General features: G+C 39.9%; 1 protein-coding gene across 12 annotated transcripts in view; it reads left to right on the top strand.

Annotated features, from left to right (window-relative positions):
* FN1 (fibronectin 1) overlaps positions 1–19214 on the top strand; it is a 68355-nt gene extending 49141 nt beyond the window's left edge. For 2 of the 12 annotated variants that reach the window (XM_025278211.3, XM_025278214.3), the window contains 15 exons: positions 265–378; positions 1147–1416; positions 2596–2783; positions 3630–3717; positions 4596–4772; positions 5559–5648; positions 5875–6054; positions 7153–7242; positions 8271–8662; positions 9760–9898; positions 12665–12829; positions 14675–14800; positions 15320–15426; positions 18031–18141; positions 18458–19214. In XM_025278211.3, the coding sequence (XP_025133996.2) occupies positions 265–378; positions 1147–1416; positions 2596–2783; positions 3630–3717; positions 4596–4772; positions 5559–5648; positions 5875–6054; positions 7153–7242; positions 8271–8662; positions 9760–9898; positions 12665–12829; positions 14675–14800; positions 15320–15426; positions 18031–18141; positions 18458–18529 (2309 nt within the window). In that variant the 3' untranslated portion in view covers positions 18530–19214. Of the gene's footprint in view, positions 1–264; positions 379–1146; positions 1417–2595; positions 2784–3629; positions 3718–4595; positions 4773–5558; positions 5649–5874; positions 6055–7152; positions 7243–8195; positions 8663–9759; positions 9899–12664; positions 12830–14674; positions 14801–15319; positions 15427–18030; positions 18142–18457 lie in introns of all 12 variants that reach the window. The other 10 variants (XM_025278215.3, XM_044937774.2, XM_025278210.3 and 7 more) reach the window with 5 other exon arrangements.
* Positions 19215–24816: the final 5602 nt, after the last annotated feature.

Genomic DNA, 24816 nt, shown 5'->3' with positions numbered 1-24816 from the left:
AGAGCAGCATCATTCATTGTTGGCACCATCATATTCAGTTTTAGAGTTTAGCCTTTGGTGTACTTCACTCCAATATGGTAATTTGTATTAGCAATGAACATGTTTGTCCAGGAGGAAATCCATGTGTGAGTTCTCTAATGTTTTTATGATAATTCTGCAAATGAAAATTCCTGGCCACCACACGTGTATTACTGAATTCTGAAAGTCCTTGGTTGTCATAATGAATGACATGGAAGCTACATTTGCTTTTCACTCCCTTTGCAGATCAAACAGAAATGACAATTGAAGGCTTGCAGCCCACAGTGGAGTATGTCGTCAGTGTCTATGCTCAGAATCAAAATGGAGAGAGTCAGCCTCTGGTTCAGACAGCGGTAACCAGTACGTAACCAGTGTCTGTTTCCCATGTTCAAAGTCAAACTTTGTTCTTAGGTGTCTGGATGCCTAGTTTGTATCTTGAGCTGAGCCCATTGCAAACACTTTTCCTTCTCAGTGTTGAACATACAGGGAAAGAAGTTGGGGAACTACCATACTTAGTTGTGCTATGCTTTGAATTGCTTTTGCTCAAATGGCCTCAGCAAAATCTTATTAGCCTATAGCAAATCTATAAAATGTTGTGCTTGCACCTCCTTTTCGACAGCTGGATGGTAAAGTTGATTGAAGTGTGCCACATGAAGCTATTATGTTTGGAGCATTTGTGTGGCTGGTCCAATGTTTAATTTAAATACTCAATGGGTGGGTGGGGGGTAGTTAAAGATTATAACAATCTGAATCTAACATTTAAAATCAACTTTACCACTTCCAAGTATAAAAAAATCCAGGTCTGTGAGACTAACATCACATTACCAAAACAAATCTTGGTAGAATATCCTAAAATGTATATAAATAAATCCTTACTTGGGGACATTTTGCAGGGTATCTACGCATCTCACGTACACCTATGTTTTAGTAAGTGATGCGACATTAAATATTTTCTGAACCAAAAAGCCTTAAGCAAGGGTCAAGTAATTTTCTATTTAATAGTGGGTTAATTGGAATTTAATTCATCAAAGAAAAAATGGTATCTGCAGAACTGCTTTGCATGTTATCAAAATGCTTATTTCACAACTTGCTTTTCACATAACCTCTTACCATTAATTTGCCTAACAGACATTGATCGCCCTAAAGGACTGGCATTCACTGATGTGGATGTCGATTCCATCAAAATTGCTTGGGAAAGCCCACAGGGGCAAGTTTCCAGGTACAGGGTGACCTACTCGAGCCCTGAGGATGGAATCCATGAGCTATTCCCTGCACCTGATGGTGAAGAAGAGACTGCAGAGCTGCAAGGCCTCAGGCCGGGTTCTGAGTACACAGTCAGTGTGGTTGCCTTGCACGATGATATGGAGAGCCAGCCCCTGATTGGAACCCAGTCCACAGGTATATCGTTCATCGCACCACTGGGTGCTCATGGGAGCAGTGGCTTTATGCCCTGCTGAGTGCATTACACTTTTATCAGGCTATTGATTCCCATGTAAGGGGGTACCCAGAAACACAGCCTCTTTATTAGGAAAGCCCCTCTTTAAAGGGGAACAGTAATAAGCAGTGAAGTGTAGGTGACATAGAGAAATTCTAATAATAGGAAATTTTGGAGTGGCTTGGCTTACTACCAAGGCCATAAAGCAAGACATTTGAAGTTAACATGAAAATTGTGGATTATTTCTTGTCTTCCTGTGGTTATGCTCACTGTGTATAAAAGAAAGAAATCTGGCATCTTAGAGCGTACTCTCAGAAAAGAACCCAAACTGAGCCATTTCATAGTAGCAGGATTCTGAGAAAACATGGGTAAGCGCTTCCTTCTCTGGTTAGAGGTCACATCCTCAGTGTATAATTTTGCTTAAAGGCCTAAGAATCAGATGCATAGGAGAGTTGGTAGGGCAGATGCTTTCCACCATGCTTTATCTTCTTGTGCTTTGTCTCTGAAGCAGCGTGGAATGCTAAAGATGTCCCCTTGTGACGGCGTAAAACCTGGAGGTGACAATCCATATTATTGCTCTTTGCTTCTCTTTTCTGCTTCTGTTGTGAGCCAATTTTCTTCCTATGCTGCACCACGGAGAATACTTCAGATTTAGCAGTGATATCTTCCATGGGGTCCAAATAGAATAAAAACATAATTCTATCTTTGGAATGGAATACTCTGTGAAATGGTTTTCTGTACAAAGATAATTTTTGTCAGAAAGGGGCTGCTGCTCATCTTCCCTTAGAAATGGAAAATCAATCCTAATGGTCAATAAACCAATGTGACTTTTTTTTTAATTTGTTAAGGGAAAGAAGAAAATAAAACCAAACTACTAAAACCTAAATTCTCTTAGACTGTTGGCATTTACCCAGATGTTTCCAGTGATCCTGAGCATTGCTGGATTAAAAAGCACTTTATTTTTCAGCAAGCGTTTTCTTCATTTTGCATCCCCTTTTGTACTTTTCTATACTGAATCTTTGCTTGACTGGGGTACCTACCAAACCAAACAAGCACAACCTATGTACTCGTTGGAATTCACTTTATTTCCCCCCTTCCCCCATTTATATAAGATAGACTCTAACTGATAACCATCCCAACAGCCATTCCTGCACCAACCAACCTGAAGTTTACTCAGGTGACACCAACCAGCCTGACCGCCCAGTGGACGGCACCCAATGTTCAGCTCACTGGGTATCGAGTGCGGGTGACCCCGAAGGAGAAGACTGGACCGATGAAAGAAATCAACCTTGCTCCCGATAGCTCATCTGTGGTTGTGTCAGGACTCATGGTAAGAAGTGTGTTTTTCACTGGAGTAAAGTAGTAGGTCATCTCTTACACAGTTGACGGTGGTGGAAATAAAATGTCATAAGAAATCTGTGTTCTTTGCTGTCAGATTAATTTTGTCATAAGTTTGTGTCAAGTAAATGAAGCTTTTCCAGATGACAGGATTTTATGAGGAGTACTGGATGTTGCATAGCTCTTACATGTATTCTGTTTATTTTAAAATAGTGTATGTGTGTGTGTGTGTGTGTGTGTGTATGTATGTGGTGGGGGGAGCAATTTATATAGCCATAGGCTGAATGCATAAATCCATTTTATTTTTGGCTTTTCTGAGTGTTATTACCCTTGCAAGAAATACTCTCCAGTTTTTACCAACGCAGCCTAATACTACCTTCCTGAAGTCATTTTTAACCTCTAGAGGTACATGCAAAGAGCTAGCCAGGTACCTAGGAAACTAGTGTACTTCTTAACATAACGCAAATTTCAGCAGAAACTACAGAAAGAGGGTTCAGAGATAAGACTATTCTCTTCCTCTCTATGATAAGACAAATTCATGGTTTGCACCTTTCAAGTCACAAAGGAGAAAACAGGCTAATAGCATTTTCCTCATTTTGTGTCAGCTGAGTGGAAATAACTGAATTATAGCTTACTTGGGCTTAACCCTAAATACATTTTTAAATTCATGTAGTTAAATATGTTGTTGATCATCTGCAAATTAAGCTAAGAATGTCTGTGGTTTTCGCTAGCTTTGTCTTTTTCTTTTCTAACCATTGCATTTTTTTGAATGCTGGAGTGAAAATTCCCGGGCTTCAGAATATCTCATTGTTGAAGCTTACCGTGCCCTTCTTTCTAGGTTGCCACCAAATATGAAGTGAGTGTCTATGCTCTTAAGGACACTTTGACAAGCAGACCGGCTCAGGGAGTTGTTACAACTCTGGAGAGTGAGTAATCAAACTTTTTCGTGTTGATTAACATTCTTTATAAACAAAAATTAAAGAATGGCAAATGCTTTCTAGATCACTAAGTTCACAATGGATTGATTCCCGGTTTGGAAATTGATTAGCTTACCCATCTTTTTGAGTTACTTCTGTGGCCCTCTCCAGAAAGTGGTGTACTGGCACATACATAGAATCATGGTGTGATAGTGTTAGTGCAACGAACTAGGACTTACACTTAGGTTATGTTCTACTGGTTAGAATTTGTTTTCATAGAGTGAAGGTTGGGGAGGGCATGCTGGCTTCTGTTGTATCTTAACAGTGTAGTGAGTATTAGACAGTGGTGGCCCAGATTCTAGTTTTCTGCCATATCAATAACCCACAGTTATTCTCTTTCAGAAATCAAATCAAGTGTCAAAGTTTTCTGATCTACAAAGCAGGGATGGCATCATATCTGTTGAGAAAAAATATGAATCCTTATAAGAATGACAAAATACTAGCAATGTATTATTATATATATATTATATACACATGTATAATATATATACCTTCCTTATGTTACTACATATATTTTATATTGTGATAACAATAATTTCAACATTTGCTGAGGTATTTATAGATATCTAAAGCCAGCCTTGGAAAACACTGGCCATATCTATAAAGCTTTTCATTTCTCAAAAAAACAGATACACGAGGTGAATATTTTCTTTTTTCCTGATTACTGGCAGCTTTTCTCTCTGGTTGCCACAGGAGAAAATCTACACATTATTAGTAATATATAAAAATGGATATATTTGGTATATAAAAAAAAATTTAGTATCAAAACCTTAACTATATGAGCCAGCCAGGCACTAATACTAATCTATGGCTATCACCCCATGCAGATGTCAGCCCTCCAAGAAGGGCCCGTGTGACAGATGCTACCGAGACCACCATCACCATTAGCTGGAGAACTAAGACTGAGACGATCACCGGCTTCCAAGTTGATGCTATCCCAGCAAATGGCCAGACTCCAATTCAGAGAACCATCAGGCCAGATGTCAGAAGTTACACCATCACAGGTCTGAGAAACCACGCTTCTGACCACATTTGTTAACTGCAATTCACAACATAAATTAGCTTATTAGTTTTTCTACTACTTACACTGATTAAATTTATCTTCAGTGTTTTATGATAACCCAGCTCTATTGTTTACAACCTGTTTTCATCCTGTGATTAAAAATTTTGTTCTGTAAATGCCTGGTTTTGCTAATGTTTGCCAGAGAAATGGCATAAGTCCCATTCATCAAATTTGATCTTTCACCAATGAACCCTTTCTTATGAAAAAAGAAAATTATACAAATGCTTGAAATCCAAAAGAAACTCAGAAAGAATGTATAGTTCTTAACATTTATGTAGATTATAAAGCAAAATTAAATTTAAAAAGGAAACAGTACTATTTCACAGAGATCAAAGTTGTCAGAGAATGTTTAATATCTGGGTCAGTTTAGAACTTTTTGAGATTTAAAGTTCTGATCCCAGTTACCAACCAGTGACCATCAGATTAAAACACAGATAATAGGTCCTCACCCCTATTTATCACCAAAATGGCCACTTTTAACACAGCATTTTTGTATTTTAAAATTTATTTTAGGAAGTGTCTTTGTGTGCATCAGTGCCTTTCTTTTGATATATATTTCTCATGGACAGTTAACACCCATACCATGCTCTAATTTATTCAGTTTGAACCACTTTAGTGGTTTGTATAAGTAGGCAATGATTGGAGGAATCATGAAAATCACAGATGAGTTTGAAAATTTTCCTAGTTAATGGAGATCAGATAAAAATCATCTCTTTACCAATTTCAGGTTTACAACCTGGTACTGACTACAAGATCCACTTGTACACCTTGAATGACAATGCCCGGAGCTCCCCTGTGGTCATCGATGCCTCCACTGGTAACTACACTTTCTACTGAAGAAATGCCCCTTTATATGTATGTGTGATCAGTCATGTGGACTTGAGCAACAAAAATGAGGTTGATACTTCTGTATTAAGATCACAGTGAATCATTTTTACAGTTTATAGAATTCTTAGATTCTCTCAAGTCCATTTTTAAAGTCTAGGAAAATGAATAAATGTTTATTCATTTTCTTAAAGAGACCTAATTTTGTTTTCTTTTAGCCATTGATGCACCATCCAACCTGCGTTTCCTGGCCACCACACCCAACTCCCTGCTGGTATCATGGCAGCCACCCCGTGCCAGGATTACTGGTTACATCATCAAGTACGAGAAGCCTGGGTCCCCTCCTAGAGAAGTGGTCCCTCGGCCCCGCCCTGGTGTCACAGAAGCTACTATTACTGGTATTGCTGCATCCATGCTACCATTTTCCTTTTTACTCTTTGGGACACACAAAGTGCTTAGCAGACTGCAGCTGTGTCTTTGGTGCTCTACCATCAGATCAAGAAGCCCATTTCTGATAACTTCAGAGGGCATTGTCTACACGGGAGCTGTTAAGCGCAATACATCTCAGAAGTCATGAATTCATGAAAATGCAATAACTTCAGTACTGTCATGATGGTATTCTGGAATCTTTTTATTTGCTGAATGTTTGCCAAACACATATCAGTTCTTCCTAGAAAAAGACATTTTTCAAAGCAAACTACCAAATGCTGATTCTGTTCTCTTACTTGGCAACCTAAAGAAAGATAAGCTAGAAGATTTGCCAGAGTGCCACCTCTCATGGCCTTCATTATCCAGTTTCTCAGGATAGGTCTTGAAGCAAATTGATTCTCACTCATACTGGAGAGTGTGCTTGGGATGGGGAATAAGAGATCATAGGCCTCTGGTATCATTTTTGTCCAAGAAATTAAAACTGTGTATATAGGGTATCATCTTGACTTAAAATATCCTATAGAACACACAGGTACCAGGAAACACTGCTTTTTTAGAAACTTTGGAGTTAGGAAAACAGAATCAGATATGGAAGGCATTGATTTGGATACTTCCTACCAGGACCACACAAAGAGTGAACATTCTTTCTGCAGAGCACTGTTCTGTAGTCTGACTTTTCATTGATCCTGCCACTGAGAATGGTCTGGCCTAGGCACTAAGTAGATTGATGTATGCAGTCTGCACTGATTGCTTCTAAATGTGTATTTCGCTGGCAGTGTACAATGCTGATAGGTTTTCTTGAATTCACAGAGCAGATGAGACAACATGTTAAAAGAATACCCCAGAGAAGTTAAAGTGCTTATTCGGGTGTCAGATTTGAAAGGAAGATAATTAATTTGCTAAGTGCCCATTGTATACAGAGTATTTGAGTGTTTACAGAGGCAAAGCAAAGTCTCCATTGCCTATCAAGAGGCTGGCGACCAGCTGAAGAAAGGATGCTTGCTTCAGAGATCAACTTCCATTTGATGAGCTGAGCCCACAGATGTAATGATTTGTCCTTCCATCAGGTCTGGAACCAGGAACAGAGTACACAATCCAAGTCATTGCCCTCAAGAACAATCAGAAGAGTGAGCCTTTGATTGGGAGGAAAAAGACAGGTAACGAGCACCTTCTGGGTAATGGGGAGCTGGCCATGACAAAACTAATTACAGATGATTTATCTTGCAGTGAAAAAATGCTCCAGGTTTTGATGTATTTATCATGGAACTTTTTTTCCTCTAACAGCCTAGCATGTATGTTGTGCTTTTTGATAGTGAGAATGACCTAACCATCTGCAGAGTTCAGTTTCATTTTTTTCCTAGCCAGTTAATATAAAGACCTTTTATTCATCTTTAGAAAGTTCAAACCAGATATTAGAATGTAAAAGCCAAGTTTCAATCATTGCTGTTGGTCTGTATATTCTTTTGGAGTTAAAAGTGTTTTTATAAAAAGTGGGGAGGGAAGAGAAAACTCTTTCTCATTTGTCTTTATTTACTATTTGGTTTCTGAACCTTGAACTAAATAATGTCTTACTTTTTATCCAATTTCAGTTTAATTTGAAGAAAATGCTTTATTTATGCTGATAGAATTTTTAAATGAATTTTATGTTATGTGTTTTAACCTATTCTTAACATTTCAAATGATGAAAAACTACTGCACCAAACCTCTGATATTCTCATACTTCAGATGCTGATATAATTAGTCTAGATTCTAGTCATTATAACATGATTCTCAAGTGAGAAAGAGGGGGAAAAAGCCTGCATATTTCAGTTCCATTAGGCTTAATTCGAGCAGAGGCAGCTTTTATGTGGCTTAGCGTTTCAAAGCTTTGTATGATAAATTCATACTAACACTTTTTTTCCTTCTAAACGATAAAGAAAACTTTGAGAAAAATCATAAAGATTTCTTTCTGGGGAAAAAAAGTGTTTTGTATTTAAGAACTGCTAATTTTTCTGGAGCTTTGATTAGATTGTAAAATAGTTGTTGTTGCCTGAATTGATAATGACTTCCTGAGGCTACTTCTGGGAGCTTAACACGCTTTGCTTTTTTGGCTCTAACCTCTCTTGGCTAGATGAGCTCCCCCAGCTGGTAACCCTTCCACACCCCAATCTTCATGGACCAGAGATCTTGGATGTTCCCTCCACAGTTCAAAAGACCCCTTTCATCACCAACTCTGGGTATGACACTGGAAACGGTATTCAGCTTCCCGGCACTTCTGGTCAGCAGCCCAGTCTTGGGCAACAAATGATCTTTGAGGAGCATGGTTTTAGGCGAACCACACCGCCCACAACGGCCACCCCCGTAAGGCATAGGCCAAGACCGTATCCGCCGAATGTAAATGAGGAGATCCAAATTGGTCATGTCCCCAGGGGAGACGTAGACCATCATCTCTACCCTCATGTTGTGGGACTCAATCCAAATGCTTCTACAGGACAAGAAGCTCTCTCTCAGACAACCATCTCATGGACCCCATTCCAGGAAAGCTCTGAGTATATCATTTCATGTCATCCAGTTGGCATTGATGAAGAACCCTTACAGGTAACTCATGTTTCCTTTTACTTTTGGGACACTTGGGGAAAAAGTAAGCTAGGCTACTGAAATGACCAGAGCTCTGATGTCCAGTGACCCTACTTCTAGGACCTCTTAGAAATGTGATGTGCATAAGTCTTGATATTTTTTTATTGGAGTTTAATTGCTTTACAGTGTTGTATTAGTTTCTGCTGTACAGCAAAGTGAATGAGCTATACGTATACATTTATCCCTTTAAGTCCTGATTTTCTTTTTTTTAATCTCAAGATGACTCTACTTTAAGAGATGTACCAGACAGTGTCATTAGCTTTTGTTTAGTGGAGAGAATAAATTACTTCTGTTACTCTCAATTGTTTGAGGTTCCACAGTAATATAGACAAAGAAATGATCTTAGAAGAGAGAGAGAGATCTTAACCTGAATTGACTTTTGTTTAGGAAGGGCTCAAATGCTATCATTATGGTTTGTCCTTGAAGAATCAAATCCCATTATCTACCATATGTCAAAGGAGAAAGACCTCGGCTGAAGCTGTGCCTATAAGTGATTGATTCGCTGACTGAAATTTCTCTTTAATTTGTTTTGCTGATATCAGTTTTTACTGTTTTCTTAGTTTTAGAAAGTGGCAGAATTTTAAAAACTGAAGACTTATGAGCTTAGAAATAGGAGTTTGAGGATTTGCCCCGTAAACAAAGTGTTTGAAGGACCCCATGTTGGAGTCAGATGTCACTGGGTAGGATGAATGTCCCCCACATAGCACAGTGTCCCCCTTTTATGTGAGGGGGGATGGCCCAGGCTTCCACCGGGCTTGCCCAGACTTGCAGCTAAAGTAAAGCGAAGCGGAGGCTGTCTCTAGAATTAGTGAGGGTTCCTGGTAACTATGGCGTTCACAGGGTAGATTTAGGGCAGGAAAATCTGGCAGATAGAAACGACCCCTCACTTAAGTTCCATTTCGCTCCCTGATTGGTTGGGACCTTTGCACTCTCCATTTGTATTTGTCTCCCTTTGCTTGTTTACACAGTAGGGGTTATTGAGAAAAGAATAGGGGAAGTCGTGTCAATTCCTCACTATAACACTTTCTCCCCCTCTTTGGATGTGCTAATCATTGCAGTTCCGAGTTCCTGGAACCTCTGCTAGTGCCACCTTGACGGGCCTCACCAGAGGGGCCACCTACAACATCATAGTGGAGGCAGTAAAAGACCAGCAGAGGCAGAAGGTTCGCGAGGAGGTGGTTACCGTGGGCAATTCTGGTATGTGAATGTCCAGGTTATTCGGGCACACTGTGGACCAGCCCAGTGATGCTGCTTCAAGTGACTGTTCTTTTCCTGTTTTTGTCTTTTGACTTTGGGAAATAATTCCATGAAGAAAATGAGCAGCTTTAAATTCCATCCTTTTTCCCCTCAAAGTATCCTAGTATGTTTGTAAAATAGTAAGAATAAGAAAGAGAGTCTCAAACATGATTTGGTGATAGGCCTGGAAGGGACTTCAAATATTGTTTAGTCCAACACTCTGAGTTCGAGCTGTGAGTACCGGGTGTGACACAGGACACAAGTCTCCAGATCTCTATTGCCAGACCCTCTTCATCTTACTAGGTTGTTGCTCCTGAGTAATGTTTAAGTACTGAAAGGATTGAAAGTGAAAGTGTTACTTGCTTCAGTCATGTCTGACTCTTTGCAAGTCCATGGGCTGTAGCCCACCTGGCTCCTCTGTCCGTGGAATTCTCCAGGCAAGCATACTGGAGTGGGTTTCCATTCCCTTCTCCAGGGGATCTTCCCAACCCAGGGATTGAACCTGGAACCCAGGTCTCCCATATTGCAGCAGATTCTTTACCATCTGAGCTACCAGGGAAGTCCTGATGATTACCTGTAAAGGAAATTCCTTATCTGCATATATCAGTGCCTGCTGGGTTTTATTCCTGATGTAAAATGCTACCAACGTAGCCCATTTCTGTCCAAATAGCTCCCTTATTCCCACATTATTTCATGATTGTGTGTATATGCTCAGTTACTCACCTGTGTCTGACTCTTTGTGACCCCATGGACTGTAGTCCATCAAGCTCCTCTGTCCATGGGATTTCCCAGGCAAGAATACTAGGGGCTCTGACTCAGGGATTGATTGAACCTGCATCTCATGTGTTGGCAGGCAGATTCTAGCCGATATTTCATGACTATAGAGGCCCAAAACTGCAATAGAGGTTAAATGGTCATTGACTCTTCTTTATAGCACCTGGATATTTGTTTGTTTTCATTTTTTGGCCATGCCTTGTGGCTTGCAGGATCTTAGTTCCCTGACCAGGGATTGAACCCAGGCCATGGCAGTGAAAGTGCCAAGGCCTAACTACTGGACTACTGGGGAATTCCCTAGAAAGTCCTTTTAAACCAGTAGTGTATCAGGTAGCTTTTCAAACTGCGACAGCTAAAGATTCACCAGAAACATGAAATAGAGAAATAATCAGAACCATGAATCTTCCTGCCGGAGAGTTCTCTATTCCCTAACCCTAAATTCTATCCGCCCAGTGATAGGTTTTATTCCTATGGCCAGATACTTAACCTCAGCCTTCTTTCTCATTTGATAGATGACTGTGTTCTTTTACATATAAACTCCTCTAAATTAGCAGTTGAATTTTTTTTTTTGAGGGGTGGTGGATCATTTTATGCTTATTGAATTATATATCCATTTAATGCATACCTTTTGCTTCGTGTGGTTTTGCTAGTAGAATGCCACGTGAAAGGAATTTTTAAGAGCACAAAGGACTTTGTGCTTTTTCCTCATCATTTTTTAAAAAGATTCCATCTCCAAAACTTTACTTCTGGTTATTTTTAGGAGGGTTATTGAAACCCTCTTAGTTTAAGTTCCTTCCATTTTTCCTTCTGACTTATTACCAACAGCAATATTCTGCATTCTAGCCAGGTTCTCCCAGCTCTGAGACATTTCAGATGTCTTAGTTTTAACAAAACTCTTATTTTCTTCCAGTTTGATCCCTTTCAAAATATTAGGCACTTCAAATATTATTGCTTTTGAGTTTTTTGTTTTTGCACTGTGAAAAGAAATGTACGCAGTGGTATTCAAAGTCACAGAAGTTAGTTTATTTAATTTTTAGAGACTGAATTGAAGCATGCTTTATTTGCATAGATTATTTTAAAATCAGCTTTCACAAAACATAAAAGACTGGATCTTAGACAACATGAAGAGATTCCATTAGTGATTCCTAAGTCACTGATATTCCACTACTTCCTCTTACTTGGAACAGTTGGGTTTATTGATAAAGTAAAGCAGTCTGGCCATTATGACAATAATGTACAAAGTCTAGGCTTTTTGCACAATTATGCAAAACATGCAGTGAAAGTGAATATCACATTTATGTGATTACATTTTAATGGTATATAAAATTGCTATGACTTTTGCATTAAAAGCAAAAGGCGCCTTCTAATAATTACTCTTTATTTGGTGAGCATGTTCTAAGTGTTGGTGATAGGCCAATACCTGAAATTCATGATGGCATGTGATCTTCACAAGATCCTCAGCAGGAGGAAGTATTTTTATTATTATCCCCACATTACTGAGGAAGGAAAAAAGGCAGAGAAACATTATATTACTAGCTTAAGGTCACTCAGATACTGATGGAGAGGAATTTCCAGCCTTTGCACCCCATGAAGTTCTTAATTGCCTCATGATCTGTTCCATGTTCTATGAATTACATTTACCAGAAATGATGTGGTTTTTTTTTTAGAACTGAGGGCAAAAATGAAAGATGGATTCCTTTTAAGAGGCTGTGGCAAAAAAAAAAAAAAAAAACAAAAAACAACAAAAAAAGAGGCTGTGGCAAGTGTTCACCAGCAAAATCTAAGCATTGTTTGTTAGAGCAGCTGATGCACTGATGGAACACAGGAGTGCTTCTTAATGCTACTGGGATTTTTGGTTTAGAATAAGTCATCATATATGATAATTCAGTTTTCTTCTTATGGTCCAAAGCTATAATAAAATGTCTCTTTTTCCTTCTCTTTTTCTTCCCATAGTTGACCAGGGCCTGAGTCAGCCCACAGATGACTCCTGCTTCGACCCCTACACGGTCTCCCATTATGCCATTGGAGAGGAGTGGGAGCGGTTATCTGATTCTGGCTTTAAACTCTCGTGCCAGTGCTTAGGCTTTGGCAGTGGTCATTTCAGATGCGATTCATCTAGTGAGTAGCTTGCTTTGTCCATCTCTTGCAGTTCCACGCAATCGCACAGTATGCCAGGAAGCATGTTTGGCAGACAAGCTTCTTCCAAACATGAAGCAAATGAAGGGACATTGCTTGACTCAAAGTAACATTTTGCATCATATAAAAATGATGGGAAATTTTACTTGTTGAATATGGCTTCATCTCAAAGGTTGTATTTCAATATGACTATTAAACATTAATTTGCAATGGTAATATGATTTTTTAAGTTTTCTTGTTAAAATAAATGAATAAAGTCAGGCTTAATGAGTCAAGTCTAATGAAGGGTAGCAGAGACACAAAGAAACCTCAGATCTCTTAATCTTTAGTGATTAGCATGGTAAGAGATGAACATTTATACTCACAAACACTCTGTTTCAGTTCAAACCAAATACATACATATCATAGTATATACACACACTTAACTCTTTCACATCTCCTGTACACAGATATCATACATACACATACACACATTGGATAGCTTGAACCTTGCCAAGTAATCTAGAGAGTAAAGATTATCCATTTGTAGATAGTCAAGAATCAACTTCAGTTGAAAAATATTTGATTTTTAATTAAAAGAGATTTTAATATTTTAAAATATGTTTTAGTTAAAATAATCTTAGGAATTGCTTATCATGCATTGAGATTTAGTATTAGCATTTAGGTCTTTGTTTTTAGGAGATGTGATTATTATTGAAAACTGGTTTATTTTTATAGGTTTTAACCATTATGCCTTATAACAAGCCTCCTACATACACATACAAAAGTTGTATTCTGGAAAATACAACATAATAGACTTTTTAAAGATTTTCAGAGTATTTTACTTACGTATTTGAAACAGTTTAATTCAAACTGAAATATAAAAACAACTAATTTTTTCAATGCAGAACTACTATGCTTGACCGTTTGAAAATGGAAAGAGCTGTATAAGTGTCGTACTGCTGTTTAGGAGTTGGAAGCTTTAACACTTGGTATCAATTAGGTGGTTTTTAATTTCTGAAACTGAATTGTTTTTAAGTCTATGTATTTATTACCTACGTAAGTACTTAGTTAGGCACAGTTATGAGAGTAGAGCTGTAAGTTGATTTATGTGATTCTTTGGCTCAACTTACATATTTTTTTCCTTGATGTCATAATTATTGAATAACATTTTAAAAGTTTTAGGAATGACTGACTTGTTGATAAAATATAAGTTGTGTATGTTATACAAACTTCTGGAGTTTGCTTTTAGTATAAACTTTGAAGATTAAAAGGTCATCTTTTATGTATAGAAGTTAAAGAATATATAACTGTGAATTTTAGATATTCCTTGGAACCAGTTTTATTTGTAAGAATGACAACCATTGATTTATCATTATTTTGGTTTTTATTTTGATATTTAGGTTTATTCTTTCACTTTTCATATTTATAAGAAGCCAACTGATCTTTGTTTTTTGGTTAATTGAACTTTGTACCCAGGATCTCTGTGAAAGTGACTTTTCATCTATGATCTATTCCTAAAAATCTACTCAAATCCTAGTTTAGCCTTCCCAATTTTAAATCTTAATAGGGAGAAGTCAAATGAAGGTCATTGACTATTCTCGTGAAATGATTATGATGGAATAAATTGGTTCTTAAAATGTCCGAGAAAATGTTAAGCTGCAAAGATAATATTTTAAAATCCAACCAAAAAAGTGGCTTGTCAGAGGAATCGTGACCTTCAACTTTCCTTACTACTCCTTCCAGATACAGGGCTTTGAAAATTCGAGGGCATGTCCCCTTTCACTCAGCATCGTGTGAGTCAGAAATGCCAATAACTCCTTGCCTCTGATTTTCCCCACCTCCCAGAATGGTGCCATGACAACGGAGTGAACTACAAGATTGGAGAGAAGTGGGATCGTCAGGGAGAGAATGGCCAGATGATGAGCTGCACGTGTCTTGGAAATGGAAAAGGAGAATTCAAGTGTGATCCTCGTACGTTGCCACAGATCATTTTTAGTGCCTATTGAATACTCCTGCTTTTCATTACTAAGCTGTAACTCTCATCCCTGGAAATGATTGACTTTAGATCTTGAGGAGTGAACAGTGGGTTTGTTAATCTTTCGATTTGGCAAAGCAGAGATAGGCTTAAAAAATGAGCCATGATTTAATGTTATTGTAGGGCACTTTAGCACTTCTCTGACCTGAGTGTTTTGACTATAATCTGCAGTGAAATGTTACAAGAAAGCTTTACAAGTCTTTGGATTCAACTTTTAAAATATGATCTCTGTCTTGGCATTGAACTTTTTCTAGTTCATTATATCTGGTCTTTGGAAATACTGCCCTAAGATCTGTACAGCAGTACCTCTTGTATGGATGATTCCTATTAACATGTGGAATGTGGGCTGTGATGATACAAACTTAGGAAAAAAACAGAACCCACCCTCATAGAGGGATCAAGTCTGTATTATTGTTATTGGTCTGTAAACACTTCTGACTTGTGTATCTGTGTAGATGAGGCCACGTGCTATGACGATGGGAAGACTTACCACGTGGGAGAACAGTGGCAGAAGGAGTATCTTGGTGCCATTTGCTCCTGCACATGCTTTGGAGGCCAGCGGGTAAGACCAGATAGTCCAGGCTCCTTGCTATTTAGATGAGGGGGGAGGTTTCTGTGCTAATTAAGAGTTACACTTCCTAAGGGTGCCCATTTCCTGTTGGCACCTAAGACTACTGCATACCCCTTTCCAGTTCTCCCCTTTCTTGGCAACCTCAGCCTCTCCCCCACACCTTCTATTCTCAGACTGCCTCCATTCTTCAGCAACTAAAGTGTTAAATGTTTGGGGAGCACTAGGCCTCCTGCTGCATTCTGATGGGCAGGTGCCCTATGACACTGCTGTTAAATATTCTGAATAATACCCAGATCTTAGAAAATATCACTTCTTTATATCCTCCCTTAATCCAAATAGATGCCTGCCATAGGTCTGGTGTTGTGCTCAGGAATATGGGACAAATAAAAAGAGTGAAAGATGGTCCTGTATCTTAACAACACAGTTGGAGGCATTAAATTAAATTAGTATACACTGAAAGTCAGGCTGAGTAAGTCAGGGTCTGAGTGGGTCTGACAAATCCAACTCCCAGGTAGGCTGATGTCAGCAGGTAAGGTTTGGTGGAAAAGAGAATCATGAACTGGCTGGGGTTTAGGATGAGCAAATTGTGGTCGAGGCAGCAGGGAAGCAGAGAGAGCACACCTCCTGGGATCCAAGGAGCTGGCACAGGTGGGCTCTAGGGAAATCACCCTCTGCCTGTTGTCAGTGGTAAGACATTGAATGGGAAGAAGTGGGGGCCACTTATGGAGGGCCTTGCAAGGCCATTATTTATGCCAGTACTTCTCAAGCATTTCTAATATGTCTTACTTCAGTATAACAAAAAAGTCCTGTTCTTTCCTCTAATCCAAAGTCCTGTTCTTTCCTCTAATCTTCGAAATCTCAAAATAAAATGCCTTTGTAACTCACATAAAAGCAATGGAACATAACATTGCTTTATTTTTCAATGAAAACATACCCTCACCAACAGCTTTTTCAAATTCTGGTAGCTCAAGAACATGCTCACACTCCTGGGTAGGACTCACCAGTTGATGCCTTTGGTATTAGCCAGTTGCAGGTACCCAAGAAGAAAGGGAACGTGATAGAAGACGGGTTTCTTTTTTTTTTTTAGGAAAATTAAACTGGCAGCAGGGAAGGGTCATCAGGAGTCTGGCTGAGGGCAGCCCCGGAAGCTACTCTGATCTTATCCCACCACTTGTAGTTGGGTAGAGGGGAAGTCTCTGTCTCTTATTAACATGTATAAGGATCACAGAACCTAGTCACTTCTAGTCATGTGCTCAGTGTATAAATGGGTGCTGGTGAGTGAATTTGTTGTGCAGTTTTGGTCTCACTTTAGACTCTGCCTCTTGATTTATGCACATAAAATCTTTCATGTGTGACACCTGTTCCAAAGCAAAGTGCTAAATGAAACACTAGAGACAGGAGTGGGTACTAGTACATCATTTATATGAAAGCAAGATTCGCTGATTCTATAATACGTGTTTACCTGTATTGTCTTGGTAATGTCTTATGGGAATATGCTTTGGAGAAATACGTCTGAAATATTTAACTGGCAATATAAAAAAGAAAGTGATCGTATTATTTAGGTTTCTTTGAGTTATAAGAAAAAAAGCCCAACTCAGGTTAACTTAGGCAAAAGGCGGCTCACTTGACTGGAAAGTCCCAGGACCTCCCAGTGAAAGAACATGACTGGTATTCACCCAGCTGGGTGGCAGGTCAGTGTGTGATTTTCAGGCTCCTCACAGCCAGTCATTTCTCTGGGTCTCTTTACCCTTATCTGTAAAATAAGGGTGTCTGTCCAAGTGATCTTGTCCTTTTTAAAAGCCCTGCTGCTGCTGCTAAGTCGCTTCAGTCGTGTCCGACTCTGTGCGACCCCATAGATAGCAGCCCACCAGGCTCCCCCGTCCCTGGGATTCTCCAGGCAAGAACACTGGAGTGGGTTGCCATTTCCTTCTCCAATGCATGAAAGTGAAAAGTGAAGTTGCTCAGTCGTGTCCGACTCCTCACGACTCCATGGATTGCAGTCTACCAGGCTCCTCCATCCATGGGATTTTCCAGGCAAGAGTAGTGGCGTGGGTTTAAAAGCCCTAGGACTCTAGGAAAACCTCTCCCTTCATCTAGTGTGGAAAGCTTATTAAGAAAGGAGTGGAATGAGCCTTACCAGATGGTTCCCAGGTGGTGCTGATGGTAAAGAACCCACCTACCAGTGCAGGAGACATGGATTCAATCTCTGGGTTGGGAAGATCCCCTGGAGAAGGAAATGGCAGTCTACACCGGTATTCTTGCCTGGAGAATCCCATGGACAGAGGAGCCTGGCGGCTGTAGTCCATAGGGTCGCAAAAGAGTCAGACACAACTGAAGCGACCTAGCATACGTGGGAGTTTACAGGACATTTCAGGAAAAAGGAAAAGCATAAACAAAGGCAGCTGTACAATCGTGAGAAACTAGCCAGAATGTATTCTCTGAGTTATAAATGCATGAAATCATCATCAACACTTCCTTTGTGATAAACTGCCTGTATTCCGCCAGCTTGAGCGCTGAAATTCTTCTTCGACACAAGCACTAAATTGCCATGTTCTTGTGTTATCCTAAACCTCTTCTAAATGCCTCTGCTCTCAGGGCTGGCGCTGTGACAACTGCCGCAGACCTGGGGCTGAACCGGGTAACGAAGGCTCCACTGCCCACTCCTACAACCAGTATTCCCAGAGATACCATCAGAGAACAAACACCGTAAGTACACTGGTGCCCTGCACGTTCCTCCTTAAAAGGCGATTAGGCATGTAGTAGGGAGTCTCTTTCTATAGGTACCTTTTTTCTGAATGAACCACATTTTTAAAAGCTCTTTTAAATGACCTAAGAGGAGAATACTGTATCCTGTAATATAATGTGGGTTCTGTTGAGCATCTCCTGTTTAGCTCAAGTGCTTAAAGCTAGAAGTATGCTCCCATCTATAAGTAATTGTCAGAGAAGCCACCCTTCCCCTTTTTTCTTCTGTAGGCTTTACAGTATTTGCTGTTGATTTTTCTTCTCTCTTCTATTTTCACAGAATGTCAACTGCCCAATTGAGTGCTTCATGCCTTTGGATGTACAGGCTGACAGAGAAGATTCCCGAGAGTAATATTTCCAACCCAGAGAAACAAGCGTGGATCTCTGCCAAGGTCCATCCAAACTGGAGTGGTGTTCGCAGACCCCATGTTAGTGTGTTCCTTTCTTAAGCCCTTTGCTCTGGAGTAACTTCTCCAGCTTCAGCTCAACTCACAGCTTCTCCAAGCATCACCCTGGGAGTGTTTTGAGACTTTTCTCATACATGGGAGCAGTAGGTTATCTATTCTTCAAAATATTCCATGCTGCTCAGTATTTTAAATGAAGTGATTCTAACTTGTGATTTGGATTGGGATCCATAGGGAAGCACATGCACCAACCAAGATACAAAATGTCTTGAAATGATATTACCAAAATTTTAAGTAGGAAAGTTACCTGAACACTTCTGCTTCCACTTAACTGACTGGCCCGCAATATTGTAGGAACAGCATGTCCTTTGTACTGTGGTATTCAGAACAGCCACAGTACTCACTTTTTCCAAATGATTCTAGTAATTGCCTAGAAATATCTTTTTCTTACCTGTTATTTATCAATTTTTCCCAGTATTTTTATATGGAAAAAAAACTGTATTGAAGATACTTAGTATGCAGTTGATAAGAGGAATCTGGTCTAATTATGGTTGGTGATTATTTTTTATACTGTATGTGCCAAAGCTTTACTACTGTGGAAAGACAACTGTTTAATAAAAGATTTACATTCCATCACTTGAATATTGTGTCTTCTTTTTTACATAAGGAAATTGGCGGGAGGTGGGGTTGGAGGGGCGGATTTCCCTGGTGGTCTAGTGGCCAAGAATCTGCCTTCCAATGCAGGGGAGACAGGTGATCCCTGGTTGGGAAACTAAGAGGCCACATGCCACGGGGCAACTAAGCCCGTGTGCCGAAACAAAAGATCCTGCTGCTGCAACTACGACCCGATGCAGCCAAAAAGAAAGAACTTCAGGGGGAAAATAAAGAATCCTCCTAAATGTTTTTTTTTCCTTTGTTACTCAGCAAACATTTGAAAACCTATGTACATGGCTCTAAATTTTGGTGATCTAAGGTGCCTCGTGGAGAAGGTGATGGCACCCCACTCCAGTACTCTTGCCTGGAAAATCCCATGGACGGAGGAGCCTGGTAGGCTGCAGTCCATGGGGTCGCTGAGAGTCGGACATGACTGAAGTGACTTAGCAGCAGCAGCAGCAAGGTGCCTCGTTAACACAGTAGGTAGTGCGTCAGTCTCATAGATTCTGGTGATTTAAATACACGATTTGCTAAGTCTGTCAGTCCCTAAACCCAGATTCGGTCTTGTCATTTTATCTCTTCCAGATAATTTTATATTTTCCACTTTACCACATTTAGGTGGATTCAAATACTTATTTAACTTGCTAGTTAGCTCCTGAGAAGTATAATCGAAATAACCTTTTCAGTGTTCTTTTCTAACCATTATAATTCTCTCCTCTTACCCACTTCCTTTCTGCCCTTCATTAAATAAACATCTGTTCAAAGAGGGAATATAAGGGAAAGAAAAAGATGACTGAGGTGTTCAAACTACTTAAATCATATGGCCTAGAGGAGTCTAATCTTAGGGAAGCACTGTGGTGTAATAACCTCAATCCAACTTGCCCTAATTACTGCTAGCTGACCCTGAAGTGCCCAGATGAAGAGTTTGCATAGTCCTGGTCTGGAAAGGCTGTTGCTTTTTAGTTTAACTTTGAGGAACCCACAAAACTTTTGAGATTATATCTAGCATCTAGAATAGTAAAACAGCAGCACTGGAAATAAATTAGTAAATAGTAAAAGATTAGTAATTCATAATATACAAGACATGGAAAATCCTTTTTAATACACCATTGTGCAATGAAAGTATTTCAAGAAACACCTGGCAATGAATATTAAGACTAAATACAGAAAGATTTTCTCAGGGTTCATTTGTTTAAAAAACCAAAACCTCATGTTGGAACAGGTTTATAGTACAGTTTACAAAGTTCCTTGCCATTTAGCATCTCATTTGGGAGAGGTCTTATGGTCTAATTTTAGAGACTACAGCTCAGATGAGTCCTAAGCAGGACACAGACCCCACACTTCTGTTAGCATCACTAAATGTACAGCTTTGTCAAGCTAGTAGTTACCAAGATAGCTGCACTGTACATGTGAAAGATAAGAAAAGTCATTCAGGAAGAACAGATTACAGTGATATTAAATGACTCCCACATAATGTGAGTCATCAGTGCTTACAGAGAGATGTGACCCAGAACAAATCTACTCACGGTGTAAGGGGAAACCCTACTGTAGACTTGCTAAAGAGAAAGTGGCTGTTGCCTCCATCTTTAAGGTGAAAAGGCCCACTAGTGAAAATCTGCACCTCAGCTCCATCCTGTTGAAAAATCTTTGCATTTAAAAACATAAGGAGGAGGGTTCCCTAGTCCAGTGGTTGAGAATCTGCCTTGCAACGCAGGGTACATGGGTTCGATCCCTGATCCGGGAAGATCCCACATACTGCAGAGCAAGGAAGTCCCCACGCCACAACTATTGAGCCTGTGAGCCACAACTGCTGAAGCCCATGCACCCTAAAGTCCGTGCTCCACAAGGAAAGCCACCCCAGAGAGAAGCCCAAGCACCTCAACTACAGAGTAGCCCCCCACTCTCTGCAACTAGAAAGACTGAGTGCAGACAAATAAATTACTTAAAAAAAAAAGGAAGGATTTTCCTAGCTGTGCAGTGGGTAAGACTCCACACTCCCACTGCAGGAGGTGCAGGTTTAATCCCTGGCTGGGGAACTAAGATCTGATATGCCACTTGGCACGGTCAAAAAAAAAAAAAAAAGACGAGTTGAGACTGACTTGGCTTTAAACTACTTATCTAATCACAAGCCTAAAACTATTTTCCCCAATGTGCATTTAAGTAAATCCAACTGGACTATATTAATTAAATGCATAGTGAGCCTGTCAACAAGTTGCACACTGAAATATAAAACCTGCAAGTTTCACATTTAAGATTAAAAAAAAGTACCACCTTTCCAAAATGCCTGCTAGATTCTCAAAAGCAATATACCAAACTTACAAATGAAGTTATTTCAATAGTCCATTCTAAAAAGAAAAACATCTATTTCTGCTTTATTGACTATGCCAAAGCCTTTGACTGTGTGGATCACAATAGACTGTGGAAAATTCTGAAAGAGATGGGAATACCAGACCACCTGACCTGCCTCTTGAGAAATCTGTATGCAGGTCAAGAAGCAACAGTTAGAACTGGACATGGAACAACAGACTGGTTCCAAACAGGAAAAGGAGTACGTCAAGGCTGTATATTGTCACCCTGCTTCTTTAACTTATATGCAGAGTACATCATGAGAAATGCTGGACTGGAAGAAACACAAACTGGAATCAAGATTGCTGGGAGAAATATCAATAACCTCAGATATGCAGATAACACCACCCTTATGGCAGAAAGTGAAGAGGAACTAAAAAGCCTCTTGATGAAAGTGAAAGTGGAGAGTGAATAAGTTGGCTTAAAGCTCAACATTCAGAAAATGAAGATCATGGCATCCAGTCCCATCACTTCATGGGAAATAGATGGGGAAACAGTGGAAATAGATGGGGAAACAGTGGAAACAGTGTCAGACTTTATTTTTTTTGTCTCCAAAATCACTGCAGATGGTGACTGCAGCCATGAAATTAAAAGACGCTTACTCCTTGGAAGGAAAGTTATGACCAACCTAGATAGCATATTCAAAAGCAGAGATATTACTTTCCCAACAAAGGTCTGTCTAGTCAAGGCTATGGTTTTTCCAGTGGTCATGTATGGATGTGAGAGTTGGACTCTGAAGAAGGCTGAGCGCCGAAGAATTGATGCTTTTGAACTGTGGTGTTGGAGAAGACTCTTGAGAGTCCCTTGGACTGCAAGGAGATCCAACCAGTCCATTCTGAAGGAGATCAGTCCTGGGTGTTCTTTGGAAGGAATGATGCTAAAGCTGAAACTCCAGTACTTTGGCCACCCATGCGAAGAGTTGACTCATTGGAAACGACTCTGATGCTGGGAGGGATTGGGGGCAGGAGGAAAAGGGGACGACAGAGGATGTGATGGCTGGATGGCATCACTGACTCGATGGACTGAGTCTGAGTGAACTCCGGGAGATGGTGATGGACAGGGAGGCCTGGCGTGCTGCGATTCATGGGGTCGCAAAGAGTCGGACATGACTGAGCGACTGAACTGAACTGAACTACATTTAAATAATTAGAACAAATTAAACAAAATCAGTGGCCTTTTATGTGTTGGTATCACAATGCAAAATGGTAAAACTTTCTCGTTTACTGCTTCTCAGCAAAATCATTCGAACATGAGCATTTCCAAAGATCTTTTACAGTTTTTACTGACTCATGTTACTGTTGTCCCTGAGAACAGTCTTAAGCAGGTCAGATTGCTGCTGCTGCTGTTGCTAAGTTGCTTCAGTTGTGTCCGACTCTGTGCGACCCCAGAGACAGCAGCCCACCAGGCTCCCCCGTCCCTGGGATTCTCCAGGCAAGAACACTGGAGTGGGTTGCCATTTCCTTCTCCAATGCATGAAAGTGAAAAGTGAAAGTGAAGTCGCTCAGTCGTGTCCGACTCCGAGCGACCCCATGGACTGCAGCCTACCAGGCTTCTCCATCCATGGGATTTGCAGGGCAAGAGTACTGGAGTGGGTTGCCATTGCCTTCTCAAGCAGTCCAGATTGAAAAGGCATAATTAAAACACCGATCTGGATATAGGTAAGACATTGGCAATTCAAGCAAAATTAGATAAAGTTGTAAACATATCAGCCTTAAAAAAGAAAAATTGTGGTTTTGAAGTTATACTTTGTCTTGCTGCACTTGATTTGTAAGAAAACTTATTATGTATTTTTGTTGTTTTCAGCTTTCATGACCTGAGTGAACTATGCAAGTTAATGGGTATTAAAATATCGCTACATTCCTTGGTGGCTCAGACAGAAAATAATCTGCCTGCAATGCAGGAGACCTGGGTTCAAACCCTGCGTTGGGAAGATCGCCTTGAGAAGGAAATGGCAACCCATTCCAGTATTCTTGCCTGGAAATTGCATGGACAGAGGAGGCTGGTGGGCTATGTCCATGGGGACGCAAAGATTCAGATATGACTGAGTGACTAACACTGATGACATAAGCCTATAAGGCAGATATTCTGTGGAGGTGAATAAAGAAATGATCAGGTGGAAATTACAAGTATAGGAAATGACTTTTCCGTTTAATTATATTTCCACTGAAAATTCTATTCCATTTCTAGTTGTATGAAACTCATTAAAGTGATTAAGAAACAAAACATCAGCACATTTAAGTGCCGAAATTGCTTCCCATTCAGTAAACTCCCGTTACTGTGGTAGGAAAAGTGGCAAGTTCCAATTAAAAAAACCCATTTTCAGTAGATACGTTTCAACCATTAAAAAAAAGATCACTCTTGGGACCTCTCATATTTGGGGACATTTAAAGACAACCACATAGACTGATAAAGCAGGTACAGCACAAAAATGACCTTGCCCTAGATTTTTCAGACTAAGAAAGTTATTTTTAAAGAGTATATATGGCAGTAATATTGGAGATGGAAGTTATTATCATTGCCATATCTTCCTATTTCATATCCTCATTAAAATAAAAGAGATTCAATTTAAATTGCAAACAAAAATCTATATAAATTACAGAGGAAGTGAAGAGAATACTGTAAGTAATAAAATAGCAAGAGAAATGATGCTTCAGCTGAAAGCCCCAAATGGGAAATTCATTTTTTACCATTCCTCAGTAAAGTTAGGTATGAGATATTAAAGCATGTTTTACATTTCCTTGAATCCTCTTTACTTACTCTTTAGAGATTAAAAGTTTTAGCAATCTTAGGAGCCAAATTTATCCTAAAATGGCTCTTGTGTGGAGCCTCCAAAGGCCTGAAGTTATTAACTTTGTTTGGAGGTGGCCAGCATAGGATGATTGTCAGCACCCTGTATGGGCTGGGGCTGGACTCACCCATCCTGCAGCCTGACCATCCCAGCAGGCTGCCCTCAGGCAAAAAACATCACAGGCCAAGGATGTGTCCAGGTAGCTCTTTGCATCACATTACTTCAGAAACCATCGTTTAGTTCCAGAAAGAAACACTGTCTCTGCCAGGAGACTGCTGGACAGGATTTTACAATGAAACCTGCTGTGCTGTATAATTCTGCATTAGCTGTAATATGTGGAGCCAAGTGCTGATCATGTCACTTTGGTGGAGAAATTGGAACCCTTACATACACTGCTTGTAGAAAAGTAAAAATAGTGCAGCTGCTGTGGAAAACAGTTTGGTGGTT

This window comes from Bubalus bubalis, chromosome 2, assembly GCF_019923935.1.
Source record: "Bubalus bubalis isolate 160015118507 breed Murrah chromosome 2, NDDB_SH_1, whole genome shotgun sequence".
Lineage (NCBI taxonomy): Eukaryota > Metazoa > Chordata > Mammalia > Artiodactyla > Bovidae > Bubalus > Bubalus bubalis.
Note: the sequence above shows the minus strand (reverse complement) of the source record. Positions and strands in the feature narration are given on the sequence as shown.